The sequence below is a fragment of the Eutrigla gurnardus genome (genome assembly GCF_963514095.1).
Source record: "Eutrigla gurnardus genome assembly, chromosome: 2".
Taxonomy (NCBI): domain Eukaryota; kingdom Metazoa; phylum Chordata; class Actinopteri; order Perciformes; family Triglidae; genus Eutrigla; species Eutrigla gurnardus.
In genome coordinates, this window is record NC_139916.1 from 22,395,241 (window position 1) to 22,418,637 (window position 23,397).

General features: G+C 42.4%; 1 protein-coding gene across 4 annotated transcripts in view; it reads left to right on the plus strand.

Annotated features, from left to right (window-relative positions):
- The window catches only part of chl1b (cell adhesion molecule L1-like b), a 67,642-nt gene that overhangs the window by 19,474 nt on the left and 24,771 nt on the right, over positions 1 to 23,397 (plus strand). The window contains exons 2-10 of one of the 4 annotated variants that reach the window (XM_084037582.1): positions 16,555 to 16,748; positions 18,119 to 18,136; positions 19,352 to 19,460; positions 19,636 to 19,826; positions 20,419 to 20,541; positions 21,339 to 21,509; positions 21,805 to 21,831; positions 21,954 to 22,065; positions 22,187 to 22,368. In XM_084037582.1, the coding sequence (XP_083893708.1) occupies positions 16,649 to 16,748; positions 18,119 to 18,136; positions 19,352 to 19,460; positions 19,636 to 19,826; positions 20,419 to 20,541; positions 21,339 to 21,509; positions 21,805 to 21,831; positions 21,954 to 22,065; positions 22,187 to 22,368 (1,033 nt within the window). In that variant the 5' untranslated portion in view covers positions 16,555 to 16,648. Of the gene's footprint in view, positions 1 to 16,554; positions 16,749 to 18,118; positions 18,137 to 19,351; positions 19,461 to 19,635; positions 19,827 to 20,418; positions 20,542 to 21,338; positions 21,510 to 21,804; positions 21,832 to 21,953; positions 22,066 to 22,186; positions 22,369 to 23,397 lie in introns of those variants that run through there. The other 3 variants (XM_084037584.1, XM_084037585.1, XM_084037583.1) reach the window with 3 other exon arrangements.

Consider the following 23,397-nt stretch of genomic DNA (forward strand, 5'->3'; position numbering starts at 1 on the left):
TGTACTCACAAAACGAGGCATTTGAAAGTTTAAGTACACCAGGAGTTTATTTAAAAGAACAGTTGCCTGATAGCTTCTATCCTCTGCTGCTAACGCTACCGCTGCGTCGATGCTACTTCCGTGTTTACCAAGCTGTTTCCGTGACACGAGTTTCATGCGAGAGTATGAAAAAGTTTCGCTGAATTTTTATAAATGCTTGTATTATCAGGTCAACACATTTTTATAAATGCTTGTATCATCAGGTCAACACTTGTCAACACTTGTTGACCTGATAATACAAGCAAAAAATGCTTCTGAGGGGGTATTTGGCTGGATGTCATGGTGGAAATGACCTAGGGTGCATTTTACTCTGAACAATAGCTTTAAAAATGAAACGCAAGAGACGAGACCCAACCTCTGTTGGACACTTTAAGTGACTATTGTAATCACCAAATAAAAAATACAGTATTAATACATTTTTAAAAATAGCAACAGTAAGTCTGTTCTTTCTGATTCATTTTTAAATCAGGCTGTATTTTTCACTTCTTTTTCCAGTTCACACTGCAATATTCTAAATGCTGATCAATTAAATAAACAATGATCATCTTAGATGTTTTTTTTATTGTGATAAACGATAAAATACTATATTGTCCAATTCCTAGTTGAGATATTGGAATCTTTATTGGGAGACAAAACATTTGAATCAAAGTTTTAACATGGTTTTGTATATACATGTCATATCTATTTTTAACATTCAAAATAAATACCAATGAATGTCACAATTCTGGTATAGTGTGTGCTGTAACTACTGTGAGTCAATGGAGTGTGTTTCCCAGACTGCTGTTCAAAGCAATCTAGTACAACAGGGTGGTTAAATATTTAAGCATTTTGACATAAACCAATAGACGGCTATTGTGCCGGGACAAAAATCCTCTACTCAATCAATGCTGCATCCTTTTTGATGGCCCACCTTTGTTGTTATTGTTCCACTGTTCCTTCCTGGAGTGTACACTGCATGTTCACCATGACATCACTGACATTGCTTTTAATCTGTTGACATGAGCATCAAAAGACGTAATTACATTGAGTCGTACAGGCCACTTTTGCGCTGTTTGCTTTTGGATGGTCCGTCGTGGCGCTCACAATGCTGTGTGTTCAATCATCAGTTAACCCATTTACTCAGCCACCGCACGGAGATACTGGGAGGTCAGTTGTGCGCCCAGGCTCGCCATTGGTCAACCCGTCACTGGGATGTGGTCCAAACCACAAAGAAAATCTATAGCAAGCCACTCTTTGAAGTAGCATGTATCAGTACAATACACCTTTCTCTCCAAGGCTCTGGATACTAATAGCAAGCTGACACGAATGATCTTCATCTCCATTTCCTTGCCTCACCTTGTCCTGTAGCAGATTAGATTTTATGATTACGCAAATTAGATTCTGTCCCACTCAGATGCAGATGCTAGACCACAGCTACAGTACTTGAACATCTACTCAGAACGCCGGCTCTTTTTTGCTCTCGCCACTCTATGCCTCTTGAGACATGAATTAACTCCCTCTTTGCTCATTTGAAAGGTAGAACTTTTTACGGCTCTTACCTCTCAACCTCCCACACCTTAGGCCTCTATGCAGCATGTAATGTTGGAAATTGGAAATGCATGTTTTGCTCGGCGTTGCCAGGGCTTTATCCTGTAGCTCATTCTAAATTCTCAAAAAAACGGCTTGAACAGAATGAATGTTTGATGACCAGAAATTTGAGACCTGCAGTCAAGGTTCCTCATGATGACTCATAATCTGGACACAAATTGTATTGATTGGTGTACAGAGGGGTGCTATAATCATCTCCTCCAGAGCTCCACTCACTGTGCTGTTAGTTATTGAGCTATGGCATGCAGTGTAGATACATCTGGAAAAGGTGATTTTATGTGCAAACAGTATGTTAATGAAAGCATCTTTGATATTGAGGGGAAATAAACTTTCTAAAATGTTCTCCTCACGGTGTCCTCGACAATGTGTGTTGAATAGAAAATGAGCAGTGAGTTCTCCTCTATGTGACTTTTAGTACAACAAACAGCAGACGTCCACCCACACACAGAAAACAAAGCTATATTCTGTCTTCAGGCAGCGCTTTTGATGTGAGCCCGACAAAGGCAACTCCAAAAAGCCCCTTTCACTGGATTTTTCTAATGCCCCATGTGTCCTTTCAAGCAGTGAAAAGATAACTTTCTGGGTGTGCCTCGTGTTTCTGTCTGAAGCGGGCGTTTGTTTCATTTGTTTGAGTGTGCTTTCAAGTGGTCTTCGTAACATTGAGAGCTTTAAGCTCTTGATTTGGCTTCGTAATGCTTTGGTGTTGGGTGGATATTTCCTCATAGCCACATTATCCATGGGGTTATATGTCCTGTTTTTCATGATTTCATTTCACTGAACACAGAAACTGTGAAATAATGATGGAATCTCACCATTTGCCGCGTGCCGTTCAATAGTTTACCAAATGAGAATCCTGTATGTTTTGTCACCAGGTGCTGCTTTATACTCATTTAGAAATGTCTCAGGTACACTTTAATTTATTAACCTGTCAGTGGCATTCATGAGACACTGAATCATTTATATTAACTTTTTTTTTATAAGCCACTGCTACCCTGAGCTCCATGTAGCCCATGCCGTGCTTGATTTTCCTGGAACATACGTAGCACAAAAATATAACTAGACACCGATCCGCACAATCCATTAAGTGAAGCCAGGAGGGATATTTGCATGTTGGTACGGTTCCTGGTGCACTTTATAGACACATGCCTGTGGGCTACTACACCTGACGTGGGCTAATTGGCTATCAAGAGAGGCTCTGAGAACAATTTGGCAACCCGTTTCCCACCACTGCATTCATGCTTCCCATTGTCAAAATGGAGACAACGAAGAAATGCGTGGCACCGTTGCATGGCAGGTTATTTTAAATGGACACACATTTCAAAGCAAATATTGGAGAATCAAGGACTTCCCAGTGTTGCTAAGGCAAAGTAAAGTCTAGACAATTTTGGCAGCCCACACACACGTTCTTTTCCTGTGCTCAGTGAATGGCCGTGAGGATGAAGCTTGAAAAGTTGTGCAGCCAACCTATTGATGAGCATGTCTGTGTAAAAGCACACACACACATACAGAGGAGGTCTCGCCTTCAACACCCCTAACCCTCTGCCCACACACACACACACATTCATCTTTAATTTGTCTCAAATATTGGTCTGCCTCCTCATCTCTCGCTGTGCGCCCATGTGAGACGGATCCCACCGACATTTTCCACCGCAGGATTAACTGTGTAGCGCGACGGGGCTGCCGCGCCTCAGTACACCTAAAGGGCTGACCTCCGAGATGTGTGTGTGAAGAGGTGGCCAGCAGGACGCTCCTTAAAAGGCTATTAGATCCTTACAGCTTATTATGAGTGGGCGTGCAACTAAAGCATCTGCCCTGCTTTTCCCTTGTCATAGGACTATAGGCGGAAAAATCTCTTTTTCCGGAAATAATTAATCCTGCTTGTTGGCATAATAATATTAACAAAACATAGCTAGTGCCTCGAGTGTTTCCTGATGAAGCGTCTTCCCTGACAGGTGGGCTGCTGCTGATGGAGATCATCCTCTCATTAAGCTTCCTGCCTGCAGGACCATCCAATCACCATTACAAGTGAGCCACCCTCTCTGGAGAAGGGGATTTGATTCAGACTAATGTGTGCGTTTGTGCAGGTCTGTGCCTGTGTGAGTGTATGTTTTGCGCACCATGCTGTGAGTCCAGGGTGTACCTCAAAAGCCTGGCCAAGCCCGGTTACCATGCCGACACATTTCACTAAGAGACACTGCGTTTATCTTAACAAGTTCATTTTCAAGTCCATGTTTGCTTCTGTGTTCTCGGTCAGCTGTGTACACACTAAGCTGCTATAGAGCAGAGGCACTTTCCATTGCGAAAATTGAAATGGCTTATTGATTCTAGGGGGGGAACATGATTAAATTGAGGTCTAAGTGGACCCTCCATCTGAACTTGTTGACAGCAGAGAATAAGAATGGATATGAGCCTGCTTTATTACCAGGTTCTGGTCTATTTTCTCTTTGATGTGGTTAAATTAATCGCTTCCTCTTTTTTTCCTTTAGAAATAGGTTGTTACGTTTGTTAACTTCAAGTTTAATAAAAAAAACAAAAAAACAAGGTGACAATTTTTGGTTCAAGACATAGTCTAATTACTAATTACGGTTCATTAGTCTTGAAGATTACACATCTAGGGTTTGAGGAAATACGAGTGGTTCCAATTAAAATAAATATTATTTTGCACATTGTTGTAAAAGTGGTGTTTGTTTGTTTACTGTGTAGGTGTCTGCCAGAGAAGGAACAGACGTTGTTGTGCACATTGTGTTCAGTAGGTGTGCTAATCAGGAGTAGAGATCCCCTGATCACTGCCATGATCACTGAGCGCACCATCTGTGACGCTCTGACGGCCGGCCGTCTGGCTGATGGCGCTGGAGAACGGTGTCTGTCCTGTGCTCCCCTCGTCCTCACAGGGCTGCTGCCCGCTCTGCCTTCACACACTTACATGAGCGTTCAGCTTGTCTTGAAAAACCTGGAGCCACTCAACGCTTGCTCGCCAACACTTCTTAAGCATTACCACCAATGCAAACAATTCACATAAACCACCCACCCCCCAGGGCATGTTTTTTGGATTAATCGGTTTTAAGATATGTGTTGTTTGATCAGTTCCTCTGTAGTGTGCCGCACTGGATAAATCAGCTGTCGACACGGATCTGGAAATAATTGAGGAGACTGTTAAAGTGCCACGGATAATGGAGAATTGCACATGCATGTGGGCAATTTCATTGCTGGAATCTAGCCTGTTTTTCATTTGCAGCCACAGGTCATAATCGGTACCAGGCGCATATCTGGCAAACGCTGCACAGGTTCTGAGTTCAAATGGAGTCGCAACTTGTTTGTGACGGACTTCCCAAACTGTGTGTTAACACGCCCCTGCAGGAAACAGCCGCACAATGCAACAGCCCAGGACAACTTTTCATCACTGCCTAAGTGATCATTTTTGAAGATAGGTTGGGCAGCTGTTACCATGGCAACTTATCAAATCATACAAAGAAATGTATTGGTTTTCTTATTGATTCAGAGCTCAGAGAATGAAGCACATGGTATCAGCCGAAGGCAGGTTGGCCTGCTTCTGTCAGCCGTGTGCCAGGTTAGAGGCTTATCGACCGTTTTTTGACAGACTGAGTAACAGACGTCTTTTTGGTGAAGTGGGCCATGCGCCCAAAGTTCAGTTAAAGGCGCCACACTGTGTAGTAAACACATATGCCCAATCAGTCTCTGCGTTAAATCAGCAATTTGGTTGTCATTCAGGGATAAATGACTCCACCTTAAATCACTTTTGTAAATTCCTTTTTGATTTAGCATTCCTCTTCATTTGACAGGCTGGAGGATACTTTTAGGTATCATGTGAAACAGTTACATTTTTAGTAGGGCCATGAACTGAGGTGGTATATCTACTTACAGCGGAGGGAGCAGCATGGCATGTTTCTAATTGGCCGAGGGCAGAAGGTCAAGAGAGCGTTATTTTAATTCCACCGGCACAATATGGCTTCACACCTCCATCTTGAAGTGGTCTGATAACATTCAGCGATTTCTGCTCGAGGGAGATAAGAGATGCGTCATAAATTAAATATGTCGTAAAAAACATGCTCTGTGAGAGCGCAGCGGCTTATCTCATTTTTAATTGAATGTGTTGTATGTAGAAAATAACACATCAGGTGGGCACGGTGACAGCAGGAAAAAGAAGTCCGTCAAAATTTAGGAGAGTTTATTGAGTTGTGCGACCTGCTTTAACTTTCTCACAGACTTCCTTCGTGGCATTTTAACAATTGGTTCAAAGTGTGAATAAATGTTTGCCTTCTTGCCTCTGTAAGTCATGTCAGAATCAGTGAATCAACTGGGCTCGATGTGTGAATGAGCCAGGGGAGTGGAGAGAAAGGGGAAGAGGCTTTTCCCCGGGGCAGTGCCCAGGACAATGTCAGGTTTGTCTGGCCCGAGTGCATGAACACTAAGCTTTTCGGAACTGGCAGCCCGCCCCGGTACCTACCCATCTCCCCCGGCTTCCAGAGCTGTCCAGCCCCGGAGCACTAAGCATTTGTACAAAGTTCATAAGGCTTCCCTCTGTTTGTGTGGCCATAATGGCAGCTCCATCCTGTTGTAGCTCAAAGAGTGCTTATGGGCTCTGAGGGCTTTGCGCTGGCGCTACAGAGGCGTGTGAGTGTTCTCAGTTACTGACTGCTCTCGTTTTGAAAAGACCAGAGTGTCCCCCTCCACCCACCCCCCATCTGACAGCTCCAAACCTCAGCCACCAGTATCTGCCTTTTTAACTCTATTTGCTAAATGGAAACCTCAGCAAAATGAAAAGTCAGTCGACTCATTTACTCAAATGGCTACATCTGATCGTTAAATCAAGATGATTTATATTCAACATAACAGAAATAGGCAGGCAGTGTACTACTAATTAGTCGGTTTGAATAGCTAGAAGATTTAAATTGCCCATAACAAGCTGCTTGGTGGCTAAATATATGTGTGCAGTCCTATAAAAAAGGTACACAATCTCACCTCCACCATTTCCCCAACTGTCAGCATTTGTGAGGCCCGATTTGATAATAACCTTGTTATTTGCGGCGGCAGGGAAAGGAACAGCCTCGCTTTCGGTTGGTTTTCTACCGCGGTTACAACCCACATCAGCATAATTCAAGCATGACCCTCCTCCCCCTTTTCATTTTCTGCCTTTCTCCCTCTTAAAACCCAAGTCTCCGGCTAGGGTCCACACCATACATCATCCAGACTGGGGGCGCTTCCTCCCTTCCCCCTCATGTGTCGTGGGAGAGAGAGACTGCATTTGTGTGTGTGTGTGTGTGTGTGTGTGTGTGTGTGTGTGTGTGTGTGTGTGTGTTTGTGTGTGTGTGTGTGTGTGTGTGTGTGTGTGTGTGGTTAGGCTGGTGGAAGGCTCTTATCGACAGTCTCAGAACTCGGTGCACTGAGCTTCCCCCTGACATGTCACCCTGCCTGCACTCAAGTCCATCTGTATAGTTGAGTCTCTGTTCACCGGTGTGGAACAATCAACGTCCACTTGAATCCAGGCGCGTACTGAAAAAAAAATCATTGGTTTTTCAATCCGATATTTACAGCAGGTATAGAGTTGCTTCTAAGATAGCGGACAAATGCTGAGCGACACTCTCCAGCAGTATTAGCAATTAAGGAGATTTGTCACTGGCTGACAGAAGAAGATTGCAGCAAACAGATTTTCACTCAGCAGGTGATCTGTGCTCCCGCCACGTACACTCCCCATATTCTTCCTTCAGTTGATAACAAACACTTGGCAGTGCGACTTCAGGTGCAGCAAACGTCTTTCATGACACTGGAGAGGAGGGGGAAGATGGAACTTGCATTCCTCCACTCTCCATTGTACACAGCCGGTGAATAGCCTTTAGATAGGTCTTTGTGGGAATGATTGTCAGTAGCTTAATGAACGTCTTTGCCAAGCTCGAGGCTTTGGCAACATATGTGAATACAGTGCCTCTCTTCCTCTCGGTGTCCGGCTCGTATGACTCAACAAGGAGCACACTCGGCACTCTCCGTGTTGCTGCAAATCTGATTTGACCTAACTCACGTTTTTTTTTTTTTTCTTGCGGATGGTATTACCTCGGAAGGAATAGTAGCTCCTCTCAAGGGGACCAAAGCTGAGAATGAAAGTGAAATCTTGTAAGTATCCCGTAGTATCTAGGGATGTCATCTGTGAAGCGGTTGCAGTAGATTTGGGTTAAGCATGTTTTGGTCTTTCCATGTGCAAGAGACACACTGGGAGGCGGTCAATAGTTGTTGTTTTGTTGTTTTTTTTACAAAAGAAAAAGCAATGGTTAACGAGTCACATGGGTTGTTTTCTTGCTTTTTATGAATGCAATATAATTTAATGTGAAAACTGAGCCTCGTAGGAAACGGTAGAAAAACTTTTTTACTATGAGTAAAAATACCTAAATTTCCCCCTTGTTTCCTTCTATCAGACCACACCAACCAGGGTCAATTTCAGAGAGTTTTAAATGGCCAAGCCAGAGTCAAATCAGTTCTATGATTGATCAAAGCCGTATCCAACACTCCAAATAACTGTCACAGAAAAAATCAACAGTTTATAACTATGATGGTTTTTACTTCATTAGACGTTCTTGTTTCTTTGGATGAATCAGGGTTTAGTCACATTCTAAAATAGTCTGCAGTCACATGTTCAGGATTCATAACCACAACTTCAAGAAGCCTGCAACTGGGTTAAAACTAGATGAGGTGCATTGGACTAGACTAAGCATAATATGATTATGATAATGCTAATTATGTAAATAATGCAATAAACTTTAATTTTTTTTTGGAACAATCACTAAACAAATACAGATCCATGTTCACTTACTGTATAGTCTGCCTCTTGCCAAAACAAATTTACATCAAACTGGCTCTGAACCATAACAGCTCACTCCAGGTGCACTAACCCTAAGATTAGTTGTATTTATATTTTTTTTATGGATTGAATATCCATAGTATGATATGTAAAATGATCAATTCAAATTATAATATCACTTGAATTAAAGGTTAAAAATTACTACATTGAACTATGTTTATCAGTTTGATTTTATAGAGGAAAACAGTGGACGAATGCTTCCCCTTCCTGCCTCTCCTGTCTTGTCTGAGCCGTTGCTTGGTAACAACATGTGGGCCTTAAGATCAGACAGTGAGTGAAACACAGTCAGTTTAGTAGGTGCATCCTCCAAAATGAATGTTATCATATATATGTTTTTTTTTAAACGAGACGTGTTGATTCAACTTTGTGTTAATTTTGGAGACTGTAGAGAATGTCAGTTTCAATGGGGTGGACAAAATAATACAAACACCTGTCAGTATAACACACTGCAAATTCACAGCACTACAAACTGCAGCCTCCAGATCGATCATGCGGTTGTACTAGGTCTAAAACAAATGCTGAATAGTAGAACCCTCATGAAGGTAGGATTACTGCAGGTGGATTAGACCGCATTAGTTTTAGTTTTTATCTGGCACCTTTTGATAAGCAACTTCAGCTCATCAGAGCATTATTTTAGAAATGTTCCGATGTTTTCTGTCGTGATATCATTACCTGAATTTATACAAAGTGCCAATCTGATTTCTTTCATAGATGATTTTTTTAATTTCATCGAAATAGTTTTCTCTAGACCTGATGATGAGAATAGTTTAAGAGTAAGCCATCTCGCCTCTCTCTCATCTCCTTGCTCAGTACCATCGGGTACGATGTGTGGATCGGATAGAGAGTGACACGTTCCTGTGTTGCGAACAGACTTGCAGGCGCGGAACAGCGCTACATAGTCTCAAGTCATTAACACTTGAGGAACCACTAAATATTTATTGGATTGGATTAAAATAGCTGCAATTGGCAGATTTATAAGTGAAACACAATAGTCCACAACAGTAGTTTGGATGACTTATTATGGTGAGTTAATTGTTGTTGATTCTGTAGAGCCTCCAATGTAAATAGTAAAATACTTCCTTGTCATATTTTAAAGTCTTACATCTTGAGTATCTGGTCTTGAGCTCGTGCCACTGGGTCTTTCTCAACACAGCCTCAGCTCGACCCTATGAAGTGATGGAGAGGCACAGGAACCAGACCACACATCCGACAGCTGTGTCAAACAGCTTACCCAGAGTAACACTGTCCAGATGCTCGCCTCTCGCACGGAACATGAAATTCAAATACTGAATTACAGTCGGCAGAGAACAAGCACAAGCTAAAATTATGATTTTGACTGTATGTATATTAGACACTTGAAGGGATTATAAAATGGATGAAGCAGCGGAGGTATTTCTGTAAAAAAATGAGTTTTTTGTCGCTACTCGCTACTCTGTGTGCGCTGCAGGGACATCAGACATTCCTGGTTGTTTGGCAGAAATAAATTCCTTCAGGGTCTGATGGAGTTAAGGATTTGGGATTTCTAGGAGCCATCGATCATGTCTTGCTGTGGCACAGTTTTCGTCTGGGGAAATTGCCAGCATCAGTCAGACGGAGTGAGTGAATGGGGAGTGGAACACGCTGTGTAAGCTCGCACAAAAATAATATTCCAGTCCCAGCAGTCCGACTTGTGAATTCATCTCTCTGCCGGCTACTCAGCGAGGATCACGCGCTAATGTGATTATTGTCCTGGGCAGGGGGCGCTCCTGTGGGACTTCAAAGCCAGCACATCAGAGGGAAAATGAGAAAAAGCTGTAAGCTGTGATGCACACAGGTGCAGTGCACTTTCTGAAACCTTTTTTTTCTTTGTCCACTTAAACTTATTATCAGGTTCAAAGTGAGGACTCTAGACAGCATCTGGCTTGTAGTTTTAGCCTACATACAGTAGCATACGGATACGTTCTGTGTGATTTATTATCCTGTCCTGTTATGTGTTCTGGTGATTGGTTTGGATTCAGCATATAAATCATGGACCGTTTTCACTCCCGGCTTGCTCCAATATTAAAGGTGCTATTGACAACATGGATAACAACTAGCTACTAGATGTCACACTCACACTCCCCCCTTCCATTGCATTCACGTGTCAACACAGCCGTTGAAGCGCATACACCCTCAATGGGTTGCCAGTGTTTGTGTTAGCAAAAAGCTAGCTTCAACGATATCTTAGCAGTCAAGAAGAAAAGTAGCCACCTCGGTGTGGCTTTTCAGTCCTTGAAACTCCTTCAGCTGACTCCGACGATGAAACGCTGAATCTGAACGCTGAACGAGTGAATGCAACGTTCACTCTGGTCTTGCTCCTCCTTTTGTCACTTAGCACTTGGGACTGGTACCGAAATGCCGTCCGCTTACCGTCAAACATTTTTCAGTTTTTTTCACACCGTCAACCCCAAAAACTCTTGACCCCTGACTATGCAGAGATACCACATGATACCAACGTCCTAACTAGGTATTTTTGCAATGTAAGTCAACAGAAAACGTAATTTAGTGTGTTTTTGAAGGCAGAAACTGATAATCCGTCCCCGACACGTCCAAAACCGAAGCTAAAGGGGTACGCGGTGCATTAAAATTTTGAAGCATAGTGCCCTCTGACCAAGCGTCTTGACTGAGAATGTGTTGAAATTATGCAAAGGACTCGAATTATAAGTCAGAATCCGTAGCAAGCACAATGGTTAGTGTCTGTACGGAGATAAAACTGTAGGTTTTATTCAGTACAGTTTCCATTGCTGGCTTGCCTGATTACCCTGAGCACAGCTTCATATTTTACAGAGGCAAACAGCTTTCAGACACAAAAGAGCAGTTAATTAGGCGCCGGGGAGCCTTCATGCTTTTGTTCATGAAAAAAATAAAAAAGCTTTAAGAAGAATGCCCATTACTGACAAGACAGAAACCTCTAGTGGTTGGAAACGTCTTCAGTTGTTTGTTCTCTCTGATTTCAAGTGCACTACATCATACATTCACTTGTACATGATCGTGCTGCAGTCGTACTGTAAGTAGTTCTGTGGGGCTCTGCGGGGTCACTGCAGGTTATATGTGGTGTATCCCACTCTCCCCTGGAGAGGAGAGTTCACACAGGGTCGCCCTTTATTAGTTCATATCGAGCTCAGAAGGTCACAAAGCCCACGCTTCATCACTGCAGCTGCTTCATATCTTCCCCCAACCGAGCCTCATTCCTCCACACCTGAGAGTCTCCTCATTCCTCCATCCTCCTCCTGTCAGCCCTCCACCCGCCTCTAGTCTCCAGTCCCCTCATCTGGCCAAATCCACAGACCCATGAAATATTAATGCTGCGATAATTGAACTGCCATGCTATCTGAAGTGCAGGAAAATTGAGCAAAATCTCAATTAGACAAGCATATTATCTAATATTGCTTTCACTTCCTGATCTCATTTAGCAGCTTGTTTCCGTGTTTTTTTTTCTCCTGCTGCAGATATTTTAATAACAGATGAATTGCATGGTCAAGCCAGATTGTGCAAGTGATTGCCAAAGGTCAGAATACGATCCATTTAAAGTTCGGAAGAGCAAATGCGGGGGAACTAAATCAAGAATGAACACAGGGAAATTAATTTCTCAAAAAAAAAAATCTGAAATCAAAACGTTATGCCACTTACACAGCTTTGTTTTCACTCAGACCTGCACAGTCCGATATGCAAGCAAAATGAGCTATTGATTGGACAAAAAGAACAAAACGAAGACCCAAGAAGCGGCGCTCATTACACACATCAGAAGCAATGCGAGTCAATTGGCGCTTAGTGTTAATCAGCTCGGCCTTTTGTGTTAATTGTTCACGAGTGATCAAATGGGAATCAGTGTGGAGGAATTATCAGAACTGTGAGAGGGGAGTGCGGAGCTGCCATCCTTCCCGTCTCATGTCTTTAACGAAGAGAATATTTTAATCCAGCCTGACAAGAGGAGGATCTGCTTAATCCTATTACAGGCTTGCCCATGAAACTACAGTAGGCAGCCACACTTCTGTTGTCTTTGTGTGAGAAAGAAGCAGATGGTGCCAGCCTAAGAGCCTACTGTAGTGAACTTTGAATGGTCGCACTCGGACCCCGCACCGTTACTAAACAACACATCCACAAGTGTGGAGAATGCTGGAGAAAAACAGCCTGTTGCCGTGGTACCCTCTTCCTTGAAATCCCATGCATGTGATCCATACAGTGTGTGGTCTGTTTTATATGTTTGTGAGTGTGTTCATGGCTCAAAGTTAAGGTGTGATGCCACACCAGATGGCTGAACGGCATGAGTCAAGAAACAGACAGAGCTTGCCAATTGTAGCGTAGAAGTGTGCCAAAGTCAGTGGAGGCTGCACCGCGATCAGAGAAACAGGAGACAATAGTTTGAGGCAAGAAAGCTGAGAGAATCAAACAAGAGAATGTTGTCTTTTGTCTTAAAGCCCAGTTTGTATGATTGGTGGACGAGACAGTTCTAAAGGGAATTGGATGCAAAAGTCTGATGAAATCAGGTGATGTTTAAGGTGAGATGATCCTTTAATCGTCCCATGGCAAAGGGAAATTGACAGTATTACAGCAGCAAAGGGGCAAGTGCAACAACAAATATACCAAAAAAATAACAGTAAACAGTAATAAACAGTAAAAAAAAATCTAAATAGTCATAGACAGACGTGAGTGGTTGAGTTCAGTTTATTGCACATTTGAAATAGGATATGTAATTTTGATATTACATAGACTATTGGTATTGTAATTTATTGATTGTACAGTGGTGTATATACTGTTAACTAAGGTGGGAAATTCCACAGGCTACATGTATCACCTGAGGGGTCACCATCCAAGAAATGAAGAGTAAACTCCTGCAGTCACAAAACACCAGCAAATAGACCCATCCCAGCGCACATGTTTTTGTTATTTTATTGGCAAATTGAATGGTGCTGACAGATGTGGTCCATGTGGAATATAGTGACAAATACAAAACTGACCCATAATACAAGCTTGCTGGCTGTGATGAAAATAATCATTAAGCTATAGACTGGTATTAAGAACATTATTTTGATAAATGTTGTTGCTATGCCACCCAGCTTTAAGGTTAAGACTGTATCAAGTTGGAACAGGCATCAAAGGGAATGTTGGCCTCAATTTAATACAGGACCAATTATCATCATTAGTTACTTAGACACATCAACACAGGAAAATAGGTTATAGGTTGATAAATAAAGTTTCTCTTTAATGAAGATTGAAAAATTAGGCTACTGAGCGTTGTACCAAATTGGTCTCCATTTGAAAATGATCTGGTAATGTCGTTGACAACGAAGAAGGTTCAAGTTGGAAGAAGTTTGTCGGAGAGTGCTCTACTTCTGTCACTCAGAGAGAGCTTTAAAGTATGGAGGCAGATTCCACTTGGCCCACAAGTCTTCAGTTCCCTCTCTGTGCCCCCTCCACCACCGAGCTTCTGTCCCCTCTGAGCCTCGGCTAAGTAAGGTTAGGGTTCATATTGGCCTTCCCACAGTGAGCTGCTTTTAACCTCCTGCCAGCTTCATCAATCTCAGGCTGGTGTGATCGCCGCTGAAAGGGGCGGGGATTAAGAAACGGCCTGCTGTCTGTAAATCAGGGGAGCTTGAGGGGGGGGGGGGGGGGGGGGGGGGCTCGTGTGTGCAACATATAGGCCCAATAGGCACCATACCCCATGAATGTAGACATCACTCGCAGCAGTTAAACCCCAAGAGCAGAGCTCCCTCAACCAGATGGCCGAGCTGGTTCCCAATAAATGTTTAACGAGGGGAGAACAAATTAAATCAGAAGGCAAATGCTCAAGCACAGTTTGAACAATGTAAACCATCGAAGGTGGTGTTAGGTTGGGAGAGGGTTTTGGCCCGGCAAAATACGACAATGGGAAAACATTGTCTTGTGGGGATTGTAAGTCCCCCCCTTCCCTCTCCTCTTAACCAGGCCAGTCTTACCAAAAAGCCCAAGGCAATTAGCACAAAGCCCTTACCCTTTGATTTCAATCTGTGTTTAGCAACATAAATCACCATGTCTGAGATAGACCTAAACAAAGGAAAGGCGAAGGCTTTTTTTCCTCGATAACTCTCAGACACCAATCTTCAGTTAGAAATAAAGTCAATAGGGCCGAATTGGGATTGAGTGGGGTGGATGTATATAATGTAGAGCGCACTCAGAGTCTCGAGCCGTTTGGTGATGTTGTGGGTGGGTGGGGCAGGGGTCACACTGGTTCAGAAAGCCAGTATTGAGTCACAGACAGAGTTAATACCATTAACATGAGGCATAGTCGAAAAGTTCAGAGTGCACGTTCATATGAAAACAGATCTGCAGCCAACGAATGAAATCGACTCTTTGTTATATGGTTATTTAATTACATCCCTTGAACTGCACTATGACCTCAGTATTTCCTATTGAATTTCTTTAAAATTGAGATTAAATAAAGAATGCCTTTTTAACCCTTTTAAATCAAATCTCTGGTCAAACATTCATTTATCAATATATGTAAAATACCTAAAAAAAAGGTTTTGGTATATATATATATATATATATATATATATACATACACCAATTTCAACCAATAATATCATGAAATCCATCCATCAATAGAACATCATAATAGATGCTATATAACAAGCAAAGGTAACGCATTACAAGCTTGACCAAGAGTCTGAAATGGTATACACTTCCTGTCTCCTAATTTACTTTAATAATGAGTCGGTGTTCACGTTCACTTCCCCCATTGGAGTTGATAGACTCAGGAGTCTCCTAAAGGGGCGTGGTAGTGGCAAAACCTACGTGACAGTGACACTGACTCAGTCAGACGTCTCCTTTCTGAGCCCACCCAGCTTTTAGTGGTCCAATCAAACTGCTAAAGAAAGCTCTAATTTCCGTTTAACTTGGACTTCAAGGCAGCAAGTAAAGAAGCCACAGTTGGAATCCAGCACTATTGTGTTGTACAGCTGGTTGAGCACACACTAGTTATACCACACATGACAGTGTGCCCTCGATGCCCCATCAACAATCATACACTAATTGGAACTGCTGGACTTTATCAGTGTGGTGCTCCTTGCATGTTAAACCCGTCTTGTATTACATGAATATCGGCTAAACTCCCTGTAGAACAATCCTTATGGTTCAACATTTCTCTAAAGCTTTCACGTTTTTACATTATTCCCCTTGATTTTTGTTATGTTGTTTTCTAGCTGTTGAGCTAATTACTCCAGCATGACCCAATGAGCTGGAGCCCGGCCAACGCGAGGAAGACTAATGAACTGACACCCTGGAGTGCAGCGCACCGCCACAGATACTAAAATTCTCATACATCGCTCTTCTCCGTCCTCCTCCAGCTCTGCACTCTGGTCCGATCATGTGCTAATTATTGTCCAGACTCCGGTCTGTTAGCTGGAAAATGATCCGGCGCTCTGTACTCTGCAGCCTGTCAGTGTGTGCGTGCAGACGGCTTACTCTCACTGACTGTTAACGAAGTTTGCTATTTATGCCTCACACGCCTCAGGCAGCAATATTTGCTGCAATAATAGGCAAATGCGTATAGCTGCAATGTTAATCTCATTGAGCCTTTGTTACCAGCAACATGCAGGAACAGATGAAAACAGAACCCGTGATTAAATCGGCTGAATAGTATCTTAACTTTTATGGCAATTTTGATTTCAATCTTGGCTTCTACCACCGATGCCGAGCATCTGCCACGCATTAATAAATCCACAGGCTCCTTCATTTGTTTATTTATTTGTTTCCATTGTTGGGTGGAAAACACACTTTCTGCTACACACTTCCATAGACATCAAACCGCCAAACAAGCCGAGTCCCAAGGGGGAGGAGATGATGGGATGCTTTAATGTGAATATTTCTTTGTCAAAGCAAAATGTTGAACTCGTGCAGAACTGTTGATGCAAATGAAAATGAGCGGTGTGCCTGGTTGTGCCTGGCTGAGCAGAGAGCAGTCGGGCTCCCAGTCACGGGGGATTTGTTGTGTTTGGGGTTTGCCTTTCCGCCCGCTAGTGCGTGGGAGGATTCATGGGGCCTTCTCCGTCTGTGCTTCACAGGTACCGCGTCTTCAGCGCGCCAGAGAAATGAACTGAGGACTGAGTAGGAGAGAGCACTCGTTTCTTGAGGACACACGAGATTTAAAGGGAAGCTATGAGGTCGCAGAGGAGCCCTGGATCGGTGGCCGTGCTGGGCTTGATGTCCTGTATTTGTGCCTTTCATACGACTGCAGCCATCGACATCCCACTGGAGGGTGAGTCCTGACTTGTGCTATGCAGGAGGGTTCACATTCGTCTCAATGACTGCTTTTGTTAAAAAGGGACAGTTTTTAACCATATTTTGCAGTTTCCTTTTTAGAACCAGAATAAATATCCAAAGAAATTTTTGATTGCTATTGGCACCACAAACACAATTCAATTAATTTACATTATGTTTAAGTGAAGGCACAAATCCCAGAGAGAGATATCTCAAAATCTAAAATCATAATGATCTGGGTAGATGCCTTAAAAAGGAGAATGGTGAAATGCCTCAAACTTGCATTATTTCTAATGGCCATCAGGGGGTGACTCCTCAGGTTGCAAAAATAAGTCAGATTTTATAGATGTTTATGAGAAAATGACCTTAGTTTTTACTTGATACATTATCCCAGTAAACTTAATATGGTCTCAATTGATAGTTTAAAAAAAAAATAGATTCATAATCCATAGATTATGATGTTCCTTTCCTAAATTATGGTCCCATTTAGAGTAAAATAGAGGAAGTATATCAAATTATAAAACAGGGTACATACTTCAGGGCGTGACTACCTTGTGATTGACAGGTTGCTAAGATTAAATCTGATGCCTTTACACTTAACAGTATTAATTGAAATCACAACACCTGGCGTCAAATTAGTGCTGAAATGGCTTAAAAAATCTTGTACATTTATATGATGTCAATGATAAAATATGTTTTCTGCCAAAAAATTACTGTTTGATGTTTCACTTTAACAACTCATGAATGAACGGACCTTTCCTCATTAAACACACATTAAAAGTCACTTCAAGACAGTCATTCATGGAGCAAGACGAAGCGGCAGATTATGAAGGATTATGTAAAAGGAGTCTCACAATTGTTAATGTTATTCGAGGAGAACAAGTCCTTGGTTTATCTTGAAGTGCTTTTAACGGAAATAAAAAGGTGTTGAATAATTTGGAGGCAGATAAATCACTCTGTAAAGAGCTCTAACAATCATAATGCATTCTGTGAATGGAATATATTTCCAGCTTTTATCTTGTCTGAATCAGGTTTTTTTTGTTTCTTTTTGTGTTGGATCCGTGTGTATCCCAGTTTCCTTGGAAACGCATATCAAACCACCTCTCCCTCTAAATTATTCAGAAAAATCTCTTAAGGGCTTGATAAAGAACAGTTCAAACAGGTTTTCTGAACGAGGCAAAAATGTATTTTTTTATGTCAGAATAACGTTTTAATTCATTCTTCTGTTTTGCATTACTCGCGTGTGTGTGTGTGTGTTTCTGTTTAAAGGGTTTATATAAAGAATGCTTGTGACATGAGGAGATTATTCCCAAACTGCTGACTGTTTTTGTTTTGTTTATTTCCCCCCTGCTGCCGTGGATTTTGTAGTTTTAGGTCATATAAACAGTAAGTTCACTCCGCCACACCGTAGCTGGTATTAGTGACATCCTCTGCTCTCGTGTGATAATCTCCTTGGCTCGCTGTTGAGCACAGCAGCAGCTTTACTTCCAGCCATATGTGTTGGATGTGATTCTCATGCGTCATCAGTCATGACTCCATAATACTGCTTTTTTTTAGCTTGTAGGACTCATGGCATGTGTTCATTTGCCTTTCCACTCGGTCACACAGTGAGATTAATACTCATCGTGTTGTGTCTGTTCCATGCTTCGCACATGTCATAACCACCATGAGATCACATGAGACCAAAGGAGAGTTTTATGCCAATCTAACAAAAAGACTTGACATTTAAATGCAAATCACCAACTCTATAGACAAAATACTGTAACTTTGCTTATTTTGATGAACATTATTGCAGGTCTTTTATGATTATTAATGTTTTTGGATATAACTCTTTATGTAGAGTCAGACGTATTATCATAAAGACCATAGGTCCCAACCTTAGGGTTTTTCCTAGATTTCCTAGAGGCATTTTGGTTTCAGGCTACTCCAGATTAACAAAATAATAGCTGGTGGCATCCACCTTTTTGATTTGTAGTCCGCCAACAAACGGCGTGAAATGCTTTGAAACAGGATGTGACCTCTGCAATTGACCGCCTCCCTTCTCCCAACTGTTTTCTTTTCTTTTTCTTCATAACCAGGTCATTTACTCAAGCATGATAGACATGTTTGGTCAGAAAATTCATAGATTTCTGTCAAATAAATTAACATAGACTCATTGCCTTTATCATCCGCGTATTGATTGTGCTTATTGTTGCACGTAGTTACCCCCCAAAGGCCCATTCATAGCCATCAAAAACCCTGAACCTGGGGGTCAAGACCCCCCAAGATGTCCCAAGAAGAATCTGAGTGGGTCACATGATGAAACAAGGAATAAGGGTATGGGTAAAATGTTCTGTTAAACAAACTTCTGTAGTTACTCCAGCTTCTTGAAAGTAAAAGTTACTCATCAGTTTCACTAATATGTCCTCACAAAGGCTTTTAATCTCCAGTTGGGGGGCATGTGTAGACTTTGCTTCGTTTTAAGGGGCCACAAACCAAAAAGGTTAGGAGCCGCTGCTCGTCACATCACATTCCATACGATCCTCCTTAATAGAGCTCACCTTTAAAGTCGATGTTGTGTTTCTCACATTTTCCACATTTGCTTGTTTGTTTGTTGCCCAGTTGAGCAGCTGCCCACCATCACAACTCAGTCGCCCAGCTCTCTCATCGCCCTCCCTTTTGATGAGAGCTTCCCCATGACGTGTGAAGCCAAAGGGAATCCCGAGCCAGAGTGAGTACCAAGCCTTGCCTCGCTTCAGGAGGACGGAGAGCAAGTCACGCACCAATAACAAAGAGCAACGGCAACAGTTTGCGGCCAACATGCTGCATTTGGGTGCTCTGGTTTAGATCTTTCTGTGGTCCTCGCTGAAGGACATGACCTTTCAATACTGGCTTTCTTTATGCAGATTCAGATGGACAAAGAATGGCCAGGAATTCGACCCCTTTCTAGACCCTCGGCTGATGAAAGAGGAGAATTCTGGGACCTTTGTGATACCCAATAATGGGAACCTTACAGAGTACCAGGGAACCTATCGCTGTTACGCCTCAAACAAACTGGGGACCGCCATATCGAAGGAGATCGAGTTCATTGTGCCCCGTGAGTAACATACATCTGTGTGTGTGTGTGTGTGTGTGTGTGTGGTGCTCTTGTTACAGTGCTTTCAGAGTGATTCAGGGCCAGGAGTCCTGCGTAATGACTGCACCTCTCCATTGTGAGCTTTTCATTGTATTGGACGTGGCAGAAAGTCATTGAGGCTCCCGAGCTCTCCGCCCCTTGCAGCATCTCATCTATAGCCTTGCATTGGAAAAAGCATCGGGTGTGATCCAGCCTCTCCATCATTTGCTTTGCAACATTTTTCATTTTGTTCCCAAACGGAGTACATCAATTCTCAAAGAAAACCCACTCCACGGGGGACTAAACTTGGCCGGGCTTCAACCACTCAGCAGCGGTGACAAGCCTCACACAATACTAGTGGTGATTTCTGTTTTGTTTCTGCAGGCCAAGAACTGAAAAGTCCCAGAGCATTCCCCTCGACTGAATGATGTGAAGCCCAGAATGCCTCTTGCTAAATAGAGGAATGATATTACTGCCATCTTCTGGATCAGAAGAGAACTGCATGGTGTGTTTTATTCATTCATGTCTAGCTGCGTTTGCTCACTCTTTTTTTTTCTTTCTTTTTTTCTTTTAGACGTTCCCAAGTTTCCTAAAGAAACACTTGATCCTGTCGTGGTGGAAGAAGGCCAGTCTTTTGTTTTACAATGTAATCCACCTCAAGGGATACCTCCCCTCCAGATCTACTGGATGACTATCAGTAAGTGATACCTCATATTTATGATACATTTATAGTGTTGCATGTGCAGTTAAGTTCAAAATTTAAATATATTGTAACTATGCACCTGCCAGTCATTCATGACACGCTGCATTTAGGAATTTAGACGGCAAAATATGTCAAGTTCCAGAAAGAAATCTGGAACTCCTGAACTGATTATTTATCTATTTTTTTTAATTTGCACACACAGAGAACTGCATTAAATCCAAATAAGAATGAAGTAAGAAATGTGTCACGTTAAGCAGTCGTGTGCATATACATTACAACGGACCTCCATATAGCTAAAGGAAAAGTACAAACAATAACAAAAAAGGGGAAAAAGAAGAAAACTAATCTAATGACACCTTGAAGCAAACAAAAAGTGAGGAAAAACTGACCAATGAGTCGACAATAAATCCAATAAAAACAAAGAAATACATGAAAAACAATAAACCAATATATGGATGATTGTCCAAGGATGAAAAACTCTAGATATGTCTTGATTAAACTTCACTGATCTGATGGTCCAACAAACGTGATGTGCAGACAAACATTGTTCAAACTGCAGAAATTAAATTGGAGATGCTGATGTTCACATAGGTAGGCCTACTAAAAATGTCAAACAGAATTATATGGATTGTGTATTAAAGTTATTTTTTAAATCCTTCATATAGCATATCACCGTAAAAAAAAAGTGTTTTTAAAAATCTCATCAACGTACGCAGTTACATTTTATTATTACTTAATTGGGTAAGAAATGGAAGTTGGGTAAATGCGTATCTGCCTCTTTCTGTGCTCAGATCTGCAGCACATAGAACAGGATAAGAGGGTGTCTATGGGCTTGAACGGAGACCTCTACTTCTCTCACGCCGTGGAGAAGGACAGCGGGAGAGACTACTGCTGCTTCGCCGCCTTCCCGAAAATACGAACCATCGTTCAGAAGCCTGCCATGTCTGTCAACGTGAAGACAAGTAGGTGTCACTTCAGCTCCTCTGTCATCACACGAGAGCCGTTTCTCTCAAAGTAGCACGACGCAAACTTTGATTTGTTTTCAGAGCGCTGATCGTTTCCAACATTCATTGACGTCCGTGTTCAAGACTTCAAAAGCCATCCACACTTCAAATGTCACGCTGTCTTGTTTATGTGCATCTGCTTGGTTTTCATGTCGTGGTTTTGATCTGTGGTGATGATTGGCTTGATGTATCCACGTCGTCCTCGTGTTCATTGTCTTCATTTTTTTTTTCGTCTCATCCATCTCCATTTCAGATAAAAGTGACATGAATCCTGAAACTGGTAAGTTTTAAGTTTTTAGACACTTGGCTGTGAGTCATCTAGAAACAGCTGTGTGTGTGTGTATGTAAATGTATGTAATATTAAACTGTTATAGTGTGTAATTCTCTGCTGTACTTCCACAGCTAATGCAATCATAGAGAGGAGACCCTCTCTTCTGACGCCCTCTGGTGTCAGGTCAGAGACACAGCTGGTCAAAGGAGAGGATTTGAAATTGGAGTGTATTGCTGAGGGATTGTAAGTAATGTTGCCTTTTTAATACCATTTTAGTCATATTCATCCACCATTTTTGCTTTTTCACTTTGTCATTTTCTGTCATGTGAAATCAATATCTCACTCTTTCTCCCCTTTCCGTTAGTCCGACCCCTCAGGTCGAGTGGGTGAAGATGGGTCATCAGCTTCCCACTAAAGCCAGAGAGGAGAACCACGGGAAGCTGCTGATTGTGCCGCGAGTGGACCAGGAAGACGGCGGGAAGTACATGTGCAAGGCGAAGAATGCACACGGAGAAGCTGTCCATTACTTCACAGTGACAGTAGAAGGTAAGTACAGTGTGATGTCACACATCATCTTTGATTAGAGCTCCTAATTCTGCTCTGTATGCAACGATATTGACTAAGTTCAATGGTGGAAGATGTTCTCACTGTGCTGTTGTAGGTGCTCAATGTGGAGCTAATTTTAAGTATTTTCCTGTATTTGTTGGCCCAGTGGTTCTAAACCTAAGGATCAGGTCCCTCAAAGGGTCACACAATACATCTGAGGGGTCATGATAGAACGGGGCAGCAAAGAAGACAAGAAAAAAAGATTTTCCTTGTGCTTGCTTTTACCACTTTTGGCAGATCCTGGGGAAAAAAAGCGAAATAAAAACCTTACCCACTGGTCAAGTTGGGGGTGCTGTCTGTGTGGATAAACAACAGGGATCAAGACCTCAAAGAAAGCCTCTATTAAACAACTTAGAATGCTGTAGTCTGCCTTCCCTATCGCCTATGCGTTTATCTGCCCATCATCAACTATTCACCTCTCCTTCCACAGGAACAGCAGGATAATCTCACCAGCATTAACAACTTCATCCACAACCATGTCCCGTTTCTCGAGCCGTTGTCTGATGATTACTTTAACACCCGAGTTGATAACATCCCCTGGACACGGACAACGGCCCGAGACACAGCTGGAACTAAACTTTACATTCATTCACAGCCCGAATGGGGAACCAGGGGAGAGGACGCGCGGACCAGGCTCCCTGTCGGACACAATAAATGACACCCTAATCCCCCTTCAACCTCCTCCTCCTCCTTCCACCTCCCCTCTTCTCCAAACATGACCTCTTTCACCCTCCTGTCCAGTAGGGAACCTACCTGGGAACATCTGGACAAGAGGGTGATAAACCTCATCGGTTCTGACTTGGCCTCCTTTAATACCTTTGCTCCTCCCTTGTTGAGCGGGGACCCGCTCCTCCTGCAGGATCAGCGACCATTCGGAGCTTGAAGGATCCTAGAATCCTAATATAATTATTAAACCTGCAGATAAAGGCTCTAATATTGTTATTATTGATAAGCATCAATATGCTCTAG